Consider the following 12405-nt stretch of genomic DNA (forward strand, 5'->3'; position numbering starts at 1 on the left):
AGCAACATTCAGGTGACCACAGCGGAACTTTCACAATTCCTTCAGATCTTAAGTCTTATGCCTTTTTTAGTTCCAATCAGCTTAAATTACATGACAGCTTTACACTCCTGGGAAATGCAGGTATTCTCAGTGAGGAACAATTTGGGACCCCAAATCTGGCTGGCCCGGAAGGGTCTGATATCAGCGATGCTCTCAATGTGGCCAACGACCACTATAAAAGATCCCATAGGGTAGACCCTGCTGTGTAAACAGCAGCAGCAAAGGAACCAAGAGCCCACAGCTTCACTTTCTGTACTCTTTCTTACCCACAGTACTTTACAGAAAGCATGGAGTACAAAGCAAAGTAAGTCAAAAGAGGGCAACAAAACGTAAGTGGATTGTTTTGCCTAATTCCATCAAATCCTAGTACTTTTTTAAGGCAGAAGAACAGCCTCTTAAGGATTAAGCAGTCCTTTCCAGCCTGGCCCACAGTAGCAATGAAGAAGAAGGGGAAGAGGAAATAAATGGGAGACATGAGGAAAAATAACATTTTCCTTTATCAACACAAATTTAATTCACACTGTAGCTAAGCTATATGACACAGCAGAATACATCATCATTGGATGAACTACACATGTGCCCCAAACCCTCTACACAAAGGACAGATATGCCATCCTTCACAATTCACAGTCCACTCACTGATAAAAATGACAAACGGATACTCGAGGAAGGCTCAAAGGAGCAATGTAATGTAAGTATCAATAATGCAAGACCCAGAGCAATGGAAGGACAGAGTAGAACCCAGAAGAAAGCAAGCGCAGGCAATGTACCTCTGCTACACCAGGGCACGAAACAAGAACAAGTTCTCTTTTAGAAAGGTATGTATTTTCATATATATATATATATATTCTACACATGTGTATGCCATGGGTACCCATGTATGTATGTATGTTCTACACATGTGTATGCCATGGGTACCCATGAAGGCTAGAAGACTGTCAGATCCCCTGAAGCTGAAGTTACAGGCAGTTGTAAGCTGACCAAAGTGGGTGCTGGGAACCAAACTCAGGTCTCCCAGAGGAGCAGCAAGCGTTCTTTAACCACTAACCTAACTCTCCAATCCCAACAAGTTCTTGCAAGTGGCTGTTGGCTTTATCACGACAGTGAGGGAACAGTATGTAGGACAAGCTCTAAGAGGAACATAGGGATACAAACAGGCTCTGTGCTGCTCCTCCTGCCAAGCTTTATACATCAGTGACAACAGGAGGGCTGGAATAGGTAAAGGTAGACCCAGAACTCTAAATGCCATCACATGAAGTGTAAAGCACACTCAAAGGCGAGCGACTGTCATTTTAAAACATGTGCAACTCTACAGTATATCAACTACTGAACTGTGAAAAGCCCTATCAAAGAGATCATGGACAAATGACATTCTTAAATCAGGGGCTCCTGATGGGCTCCTGACTAGTGATGCCCGTTTGTCAGAGGACTCATAGGAAGCTAAGACCTTTAGCATTTGACACACAGAGACCCAGAGAAGTGCAAAAGAGTGGGGAAGCAGAGCCAAGAGACTGGTCAAGTAGTGAGATGACTCACATAGTATAAACAGCACATGGTTACTGACAGAGACAAGCGCCCTATAAGATTAAAAAGAGAAAAACAGACCACAAAGTATATAATCCCCAAGAAACATGCACACACACAGCAAGGGTTGGGGTGGGGTGCAACTGCAAAACATTTAGTGATTAATCTGGAGGATTTTCCTCCTTTCTTTAAACTGTATTTTATGTATATTTTTGTGTGTGTGTGTGTGTGTGTGTGTGTGTGTGTGTGTGTGTGTGTGTGTGAGTGGGGGGGGGGAGAGAGGGAGGGAGGGAGGGAGGGGGGGGGGGAGAGAGGGAGGGAGGGAGGGAGGGAGGGAGGGAGAGAGAGAGAGAGAGAGAGAGAGAGAGAAAGAGAGAGAGAGAGATGTGTTAACATGTGTGAAGGGGTGTGAGTATGTGTATGTTAACATGTGGAGGTCGAAGACAATTTTGTCAAGTCAGTTCTCTCTTCTACCTTCATGTGAGTTCCAGGGACCAAACTCAGGTCATCAGGTTTTTTATGGCAAGTCTCTAATGAGCTGTTCCAACAGTCCCAGTTCTTCCTCTTTTAAAACTTCTGTAGTATTTAAAACATCTACATCAAGTATTATTTTATCACAAGGAGAAATTGTTTTTTAAACTCATTCTCTACTCTAGCACTGTAACTGCCCAAAATGACAAAATGACCCACTGTCTGGCTGCACAACTATATTTAAAATATTAACTGAAGCTGTCATCAAGCACTAAACACAACTAGGTAAACCAAACCAAATGGCCCTGAGATTACTATACAGCTATAAACTGTCACACACTGCTCTAATGTATTATAGTGTGACTAGAAAAGTATCTGAATGAATGAGACTTGGCCTCCACTATCAGATCTTTCCCACCAGTCTTTGCAGAAAAGGTAGGAAAGAGGGAAAACAGAAACAACTGTAATCAGGACACCAACAGCTATGTGTTGCTCAAACAGTTTATGTCTACTGCTTCAGCAATCATGTGTTGGCTCCTGGTACAACAAAGGTGCAATTATCACTGCAATTTGAACTCTGGCTCAATCGTGGCAGCCAAAGATGCTGCTTCATTAGGAGTTATTTGGTACCTGAGCATTGGAGAGCTTACTAGAGACTGGAGTGAGATTACCTGAATATACTTAGCTCCCAAGTTCAAAGAGCAAGATGCCATTACAGTCACTAAACAACGAACACACACACACACACACACACACACACACATGAGCCACCTTATATAAGGAGCAGACTCTTCCAGCAATGAGACTTACATGGGAACTATTACATAGCACACCTGCTGCTGCTTTCTTTTCTTTTTTTGTGAGATGGGGTTTCTCCGTGTAGCCCTGGCTGTCCTCAAACTCAGAGATCCACCTGTCTCTGCCTCCTGGGTGCTGGGAATAAAGGTGTGTGCCACCACATCCCAGCTAGCCTACCTGCTACTAAGCTCAGCTCTGTTGCTGGGATAGTGGAAGTTGAAAAGGCAGTGGTCATACACACATTTATCAACTAAGAACAAAGTTATCTGTTAGTTATCTTTCAGAAGGTACTATGGAGTGGTAAAACTACTATGCAGGAGGGGCAAGTATTCTCACGATCAGGGTAACAGACATAAGACCCAAAGAAATCAGATGAATGCTTTCATCTGATCAATTGGATTTCTAGATGGAGAGAGGATTCCCAGTCCAAGAAGTCAGGCTCAACAGACCAAACCAGAACTGGACCTTGAACACCTGCTATACAACACCAGGAATGTTCAACATCATCAGCATAAAGGAGAACATGGCAAGAGCAAGACACTGGAAGAAGGCTGGATCTCTACCATTATTGCAGTTTCAAAGTTTATCTCTACTCCAGTAACTTAAATATCTACAGTATCACAAGTATGTAGCCATCTATAAAGAGAAAGGTGTGGGGTTTTGTGTGTGTGTGTGTGTGTGTGTGTGTGTGTGTGTGTGTGTGTGTGTGTGTGTGTGTGTGTGTTTTCCTTGTTGTTTTTGAGCCAGGGTCTTATTAAATAGTTCTGGTTGGTCTGCAACTCACTATGTGAATCAAATGATAGCCTCAAACTATGAGATCCTGGGATTAAAGGCACGTGCCACACTTGGCTTATGAAAGATCTTTTATTATTTGTTTGTGAGGATGTGCGTGAGCATCACATGTATAGAAGTCAGAGGACAACTTTTGAGAATTGGTTCTCTCCTTCCTCCATGGGTTCTAGCGATCAAAGTCAAGTGTCAGGCTTCCACAGCAAACACCTTTATCTGCTGGGCCATCTGAGGCAAGCCTGATCAATATATCAAGTTCCAAGCTAGACAAGGTTACATAGTAATCAGTCAATCAGCCTCCCTCCCCTCCCCTCCTCCTCCTCCTCCTTCTTCTTCTTCTTCTTCTTCTTCTCTCTCTCTCTCTCTCTCTCTCTCTCTCTCTCTCTCTCTCTCTCTCTCGCATGCACAATCAATCAAACAAACAGAGAGAAAAAGAAAACAAGAATAAGCTGGCTATCAATGCTTATGAACTAAATATCATCTCAGAAAAACAGCATTCACGCCAGGCAGTGATGGCGCACGCCTTTAATCCCAGCACTTGGGAGGCAGAGCCAGGTGGATCTCTGTGAGTTCGAGGCCAGCCTGGGCTACCAAGTGAGTTCCAGGAAAGGCACAAAGCTACACAGAGAAACCCTGTCTCGAAAAAAACAAAACAAAAAAAAGAAAAACAGCATTCACAACAATGACAAACAGGATGAAAGCTGCTCAAATCTGCCAATCAAATTCTAAGGACTTAGTCGAAGAGTTAAGAGCTGCCCATCTCCTTTTGCTCCCTTCTCCTTCGCTTACAGAACCCTCTGGAGTGGTAGCAACAGCAGTACAACAGTCAAAGGCTAGGCCAGACAACCCAGAAGGCACAGCTGCCAAGAAGGCAGTGACCCTACAAGCAAATGTGCCAGTGCTTTATCTTTATCTCCCATTCATCACACTCACTCAAAATACACACACACACACACACACACACACACACACACACACACACACACACACACACACACACACTATAACCTCCTCATCCATTCTTATCTCTGTACCCCATGCCTGTCCAAGAAGAACACCTGCTCATGGCTGAGAATATATACTTCCACTTGTCATCTGCACAGGACATGCTGACTTCTGGTTTCTGACTTCAATGGGACAGCACATAGGAAAATGCTCTGAAAAACCACAAGGCACTGTACAATCTTGAGGTGGCTTTAAGATCTCTTTCCAAAAATAGAATACAAAATATTTCTCTAAGCAACCAGGACTCTCTGAAATGAACACTTTCTAAGTTTAAAAAGACAGGTAAAAACTAAAGTCAGTAACCGCAAGACAATGTTTGAAATCTGTACCTCCCAGCATTACCTTTCGCTTTGTGGCAAGGATTTAAGATGGCCTGTGTTCCAGCTCATTCTTTATTACTTGGTAGAGAAATAGAAAATGAGTACAGCTCAGTTTTGAGCACATGAAGTTTCCACTTAAGAGAATAAAGCACTAACTGCAGTCCTGACTACAGAGACTGTGCTATTTTTCAAAAGTCAAAGGTAAAGAGCCATATTTCTATCCTTAATAGGCAATATGCAGATATATATCCCTAGAAGTTTTACATCACTATCCACTGATTAAATACTGGCACTTCCTAATAAGAAAATGTCACCAACATTAAATCCCTGGGTTTTGTTGTTGTTGTTTTAAACAAGATAGGGTTTCTCTGTATAGCCCTGGCTGTCCTGGAACTCGCTCTTTAGACCAGGCTGGCCTTGAACTCACAGAGATCTGCCTGTCTTTGCCTCCTGAGTGCTGGGATTAAATGTGTCCTCCACTACTGCCCAAAAAATTTCCTGGTTCTTAACAGGGAATGTCAGAGACTTTTAGATGCTTGTCTCAAAATATACAAGAGCTCAAAACTGTCTACCTACAGCCAAAATTAAGACAGAATACACATTTAAGGTAAGCATCTCTGCTTGAGGATAAATCTAATTTTCAAGTATGTTTTTGTGTGAGAGACACAGGATTTTAATATGTAGTCCAGGTTGGCCTTGAAATTGCGGTCCTGTTACATCTATGCTGGTATAGCATACCTAAATTTTAAAAGAATGACTATCGAAAAATCTTTTGTTGAAATTCACCCATACCCCCACTTGAACCTCAAAATTTGAACAGCAAAATTTTCACCTGAAAATGTGGTTGTTAAACCCTCAGAAGCAGAAAGAATCAATAGAGAAAACTAATAGAAAAAAAACAACTAATAATTCAAAAAGTCATGAACAGTTACAATAAGTCAAGTCAATATGCATAGTTTTTAATGGTTACAGAGGTTTCTGTTGTTGTTGCTAGGTTTTTTGTTATTGTTGTTGTTTTGAGACAGGAGCTCACCATGTAACTCTGGCTGCTGAAACTTGCTATGTAGACCAGGCTAATCTTGACCCCAGAGATCCACCTGCCTTTGCCTCATGAGGAGATATTAAAGATGTGTGCCACCAAACCCAGCCAATACCAAGTTTTTAAACAAGATGAAGCATGTATATATTTTTAATTAATTAATTAATTAATTAATTATTAATTATGTATGCAGTATTCTGCCTACATGCCAGAAGAGGGCACCAGATCCCATTAAAGATGGCTGTGAGCCACCATGTGGTTGCTGGGAACCGAACTCAGGACCTCTGGAAGAGCAGCCAGTGCTCTCAACCGCTGAGCCATCTCTCCAGCCCGAAGCATGTATATTTTAATCTAAATTTAATGAAAAACTATGAAGAGACAAATCTGTGCAAATAAATTATATAGACATTCCACCTTAAAGGAAGGGGAACATAATCCCCACCCTTAGGTGTGTGACAGTACAGAGGGAGGAGAAGAAGAATGTTAGAGCAAAGAAACCTAACAATCAAAGCAAAGCCAAGCATTAAGAGCAACATCATGCATGATAATGAGTCATGTTGATGGTTATGTGCATCCTTGATGGGATGAGAGGAAAATAGCTGGATTTTCCAACAAATTCTTATGACTCTATTCTTTAAAAAAAATTTAAACATTTTATGTTTACTGGTGGTTTTGCTTACATATATGTGTCTATACCACATGTACACCTAGTGCCTGTAGAAATGGTCAGATCCCATGGAACTGGAGTTACAAATGGTTGGGACCATGTGGGAGCCGGGAACCAAACCCAGGTCCTTTGCAATAGCAACAAGTGCTTTCCACTGAGCCATCTCTCCAGACCTTATAATCTTATTCTTATGAGAAAAACATCAGAGAAATACCAAAAGGGGAACATTCAGCAATATCCCTAATCAGTTTCAAAACTGTCAAGGGCATCAAAACACAAGAAACAATTAAGAAAAATGCCACCTCTGAGAAAAACCTAAAGAACTGTGATTATTACACATGGTACAATATCTTAGAAGGGCTCCAAAAACAGGAGGCTATAAAGAAAAAAAAAAATCTAGGAAGTTGGATTCAAGTATTGCTGTCAGTCAATCATGCGCCAGTACTGGTTCAGTCACTGTGACAAATGTACCACAAGAATATGCGATGTTAAGAGGAAGGTTCAGTGGAATAAAAGTGAAGAGGGAACACAGGACTTCTGCACTATCTTGAATATCTTCTATGAATCTAAAACAGCTAAAAACAAAGACTTTAAAATGAAAAGCAAATTGACAAAAAAAATAAATGTCAACAGGTGATAATTTTGAGCAATAAAAATGCAGACATTGTTTATATTATTCTATGTTGTATTTTTTAAATTTATTTGTATTTTATGTACATTGGTGTTTTGCCTGCATTTATGTCTATGTGAGGGTGTTGGATTCCCTGGAATAGGAGGTACAAACAGTTGTGAGCTTCCACGTGGGTGCTGGGAATTGAACCTGAGTCCTGGGAATTGAACCTGAGTCCTCTGGAAGAGCAACCAGTGCTCTTAACCACTGAGCCATCTCTCCAGCCCCCTCTATGCTGTATTTATAAAATGTTAAAAACCCTGGAAGCAGGTAGGGCTGGAGAGATGGTGCAGTGGTTTAAAGTGTGTATTGCTCTTGCAGAGGACCTGGGTTTAGTTCATACCACCTGCATGGTGGCTCATAATACCTTGTAACTCTAGTTCCAGGAGATCAATACCCACTTCTGGCCTCTGAGGGCACCAGGCCTGACTGCAGTGCACATTCATACATGCAAGCAAAACACTTATGCCCATAAATATATTAAAATCAAATAACTCTTAAAAAAGAAAAAAACAAAACAAAAAAACACCCAAACAAAAAAACACCCAAAACGTTACAATTCGAACCTCTCTTTGTTATCACAATATAAGAAAGATAGATGACCTGGCAGTTAAGAGGATTTGCTAGTCCTGCAGAGGACCTGGGTCAGGTTCCTCTGTAACTGCAGTCATGGCAGGGCCCTCTCATAAAAACTGCATGAACACAATACACAAAAGCAGGCAATACTCATATATGTATGTATGTATATATGCATATATTTTTAAAGACAGATATGTATGTATATATGTATATATATATTTTTTTTCCATGGAGGCTTTTTATTAATGTGTTTTACATCTCTAGAAAAAGAATCCCAGAATTTTTCCTCCTGTGTGTTTTCGTCTTGCTTCTTCATGGTCCATGATACCAGCTGAGGTTGTCAGTACAATGAAGCCAAACTGACGGGATGGGAGCAGATTGTTCTGCCATTTTTCTAGGTCTTTTAGTTGCACATCAAATCTAGGGCTTATCACCCCACACTTGTTCAACCTGCCTGTGAGGTTCACAACGATTTTCCCAGCTCTGTGGTCGTCGATGATTTCAAACTCACCAATGTAACCATGCTTCATCATCACAGTTAGGAACCTAACGATGACTTTGGAGCAGGGCCTGATGAGGACCTGGCGTTTGCCTCTCTTCTCAGCATTGTTGATGCTCTTGAGAGCATCAGCCAGGACATTCATGCGCACCATGATGCCGGCGCGGAAAGATGGCGGAAAGCTATGTATATATTTTTAAAGACAGATATTTAGCCAGGCATGGTGGTGCACACCTTTAACCTCAGCACTCAGGAGGCAGTCAGGCAGATCGGTGTGAGTTTGAGGCCAGCCTGGTCTACACAGTGAGTTCCAGGACAACCAGGTCTATACAGAGAGACACTGTCTCAAAACAAACCAAAACAAAAACCAAAGAATAAAAAGACAGACATTTCAGAGGCAGATTGTTCTACAGATTCAAAATGTATAGAGACATAATTATGGTGGCCTCCTGCATTCAACACAAACACATATACTTCTTGAGAAAGTCTACTTTCTTATGGGCATTGCAAAGCCCGATTGGCTGAATAGATACTTCAACTAGAGAGGTATGACCTGTGCAGATGTCAGGCAAATCTCAGTGCTCAGGGACGGAATTTTCTTCTTTAGACTGTAAGCAGTACATCCTTCCATATAATGAAAAATACTCCTGGGAAATGACTCTCAGCTATATTTTCTATAAATTTTGTAGTGGGGCATATCTGTTCTTATACAGAAAAGGAAAAAACCCAAGACATTATATACTCATCATTTTATAGACAAGTGGTAAATAAATACAATTTTGAGTCAACCACATGTGAGATATAAGTAAAAGTCTGCTACTTTCTAACGTGTCATTTTGAATGATGTCTTGTACAAGCAGGACTGTGGCTCGTAAGATGTTACTCCTTGTGCAAAGTAAATATACCACCCACTTCAGAAGGTTATTAAACACGAGACAAAAAGAACCCATTTGCAGAACTCTCAGCACAGTACCAGCACAATGGCCTCTTCTTCCTGCTCACACTCACCATAATTTAGGAAGAGTAAATACAGTAATTTAGGACAATGCTTAAAAAAATTTATGCACACTCGCACACACACACATTGAAAAAGGCCAAAAATATTACACCACAATCAGCATAAAAACCCTTAAGTGTTTTAACTTAGTGGCAGATGGACAACAAATTACTGTCTATGGTACATGTAACTCTTTCCAAAATATAGAACAAACATTTTGGAAAAGCTGGTCATCGTGTTATGGCTCAAATACATTGAGAAAAGCACAGCAATTTGCAGGTTCGTACACTAAAATTATTCTGTGAACAACTCAGAAGACAGAAATCACTTGTAAAGTGTGAAGCACACAATCACTATATTGTACGTTCATGCCATCAAACCGAGTGTCCTTGGAGATACTACATCACCAGCCCCAATTGGAGCCTGTTCAAGCTGGATGCAGGAATAGAGTGCTCAGGATGTGTGAACTGAACAGAAGTGGTACAGCACTGGAGACAGAGTATAATTAGCCCACCTTCCAAAGTTTTGTTGACTACCCCAGGAATTGAATGAGACCCCAAAAGACCATGTTCAAGGTTTCTTTCAAGCCTTGCGGTAAGAAAAGGCAACACCAACCTTGAAAAGACAGTAACTGATGACAGACAAAAACTCACATTCTCCAACAGCAAACAACAAACACATGCAGTAGCATGTCACCCACTGTGTCTACAACGTTCCAAACTCACTGGGCATGCACAAAGGCAGGGAGTATAACTGATACTTAGGAATAATCTCTCTCAACAAGCAAAAGATTGCAAAAGAAACCAGACTCCGAAATGACAGACATGTTGGAATTAGACTTCAAAAAAATGAGAAAGCAAAGAAAGAAAATGGGTGTGTGTGTGAATCCAGCTCTCAACATTAAATACTGAACAGTACAACTAAAAGACTAATAACAGTAGACTCCATTGGGAGGGTACTGGACAAAAGATCTAAAAGATCAAGACTGTCAGAATAAATAAAAGGTAAGATCTACCTAAATGCTATTTGTAAGAGAAACATTTTAAATATAAAGACACAAGCAAGTTAAGAGGGGAACATGTAAATTGCAGATGCTAATAAGAAAGTAGGAATGGAGCCAAGCATCAGTGGCGCATGCCTTTAATCCCAGCACTCGGGAGGCAGAGCCAGGGGGATCTCTGTGAGTTCGAGACCAGCCTGGTCTACAGAGTAAGATCAAGGACAGGCACCAAAACTACACAGAGAAACCATGCCTCGAAAAACCAAAAAAGAAAGAAAGAATGATTATATTAGTTTAAAAAAAAAAGTAGACTTTAAGACAGAATATTAAAATAGCTGAGATGAGTATTTTATAATGGTTTCAATTTATCAGAAAAATACAACCCGAAATACATATTTACCTAATGAAATTTGGGCATGGTGGTATATGCCTTTAATCTCAACCCTTCAAGGCAGGTGGATCTCTGTGAGTTCCAGGCCAGCCTGGTCATCTCTAAACAAAACAAACAAAAACCCAATAAAAGTTCAGACTTTACTCTGGGGGCGGGAGGCAAGCCTATATTAAGCTGCATATTTTAAATATTCCTCTCCTAATAACTGATAAAATACACCCTTCCATCCCAAACCAGCAAAGATTCTAATAAGATTAGCCAACTTATTCTAGTTGATATTTTACAAAGAACCATACCTTACAACTGTAGGGCACACTATCTTTCAAGCATGTATATACCATCTACCAAAAAACTACAGGGAGAAAGGCCAAATGAGAGAGTAGAATGAGAGAGGGTTACGGGTTTGATTTTGTTTTCTCATGCTGTCTCTCATGTGTAGAATGCAGATAGAAAATGTTTTTTTCTAAATACACAAAAGCACTACTGAAGAATGTAGCTCAGTAGGAGAGTGCCTGACCAGCATGCATGGGGTCCTTGGTTCAAAACACAGTGTTTAGGGGCAGGGTCCTGCAACCATCAAATTGAAGGTACACCGGCAGTACTTTATAAAGCTGAAAGATAGCTCAATGGGCAAAGACACTTGCTGCTAAACCTGACAACTCAAATTCAATGACCAGGACACACATGGTACAAGAAGAGAACCAACTCCTATAAGTTGTCCCTTGGCCCTCACACTGTGCACTGTGGCATGAGTGTCCACACACACATAAATTTTATTTATATATATGAATGTTTTATATATATATATATTCATATAATACACACACACACACACACACACACACACACATATATATATATAATCAAGACTATTTGGGAGAAAAGGAAAAGAGGGTAATGGAGAGTATGAATGTGTGAAAAACAATGACATGTATGTATTAAAATACTCAATAAAAATTATTTCCTATGCTAATTAAAAATTGTAATTATAAAAAAAGCCATCTGTGGGGTTATAAAGTTCTTTAGTTTCAATGAACTTTCCAAGGACAGATTCCTAACAGAGGTGACTGGGGATATGGCTCAGTTGGCAGAGAGTTCACGTAGCACGCATGAAGCCTTTAGTGCAATCCTCAGCACCACATAAGCACACCTGTAATTTGCACAATGAAGAGGTGGAGGCAGGAGGACCACAAGTTGAAGGCCATCTTCACAGCAAACTTGAGGCTAGTTAAGTTACATTAAGACCCTGATTCAAAATATCCATTAAATTTAAAAACCCTAAGGGAAAATTAAGAGAAAAACACTGAAAACCTGACGTTAAACATATCATACAAACAATAAAAGTTAAATAGAAAAATACTGGGCTGGCAACATGGCTCAGTGGGTAAAGGTGCTTGCAGCCATGTCTGATGACCTGAGTTTGACCCCCAGGACCTATAAGATGAAAGGATAGAAATGAACCCCCCACACAAGTTGTCAAAACTTCCACACATGTGCCTTGGCACCACACACACACAAATTGTAATAATTGTTTTAAAAGATTAAGAGCACCTTTGCAACTATGAATAACCTAATATGGATTATTTAAAACCTTCCCAATGAGAAAAAGAGCAGACT

At 40.5% G+C, this 12405-nt stretch overlaps 2 protein-coding genes across 2 annotated transcripts in view; both read right to left on the reverse strand.

Annotated features, from left to right (window-relative positions):
* The window catches only part of Crebbp (CREB binding protein), a 141728-nt gene that overhangs the window by 83778 nt on the left and 45545 nt on the right, over positions 1–12405 (reverse strand).
* LOC128123179 (40S ribosomal protein S15a) lies at positions 8126–8595 on the reverse strand. The gene has a single exon (XM_052759245.1). It carries the CDS (start codon positions 8552–8554, stop codon positions 8162–8164), a length of 393 nt encoding a protein of 130 aa, XP_052615205.1. The 5' UTR covers positions 8555–8595; the 3' UTR covers positions 8126–8161.

The sequence above is a fragment of the Peromyscus californicus genome, unplaced genomic scaffold (assembly GCF_007827085.1).
Source record: "Peromyscus californicus insignis strain IS unplaced genomic scaffold, ASM782708v3 Scaffold_3__1_contigs__length_106647218, whole genome shotgun sequence".
NCBI classification, from domain to species: Eukaryota; Metazoa; Chordata; class Mammalia; order Rodentia; family Cricetidae; genus Peromyscus; species Peromyscus californicus.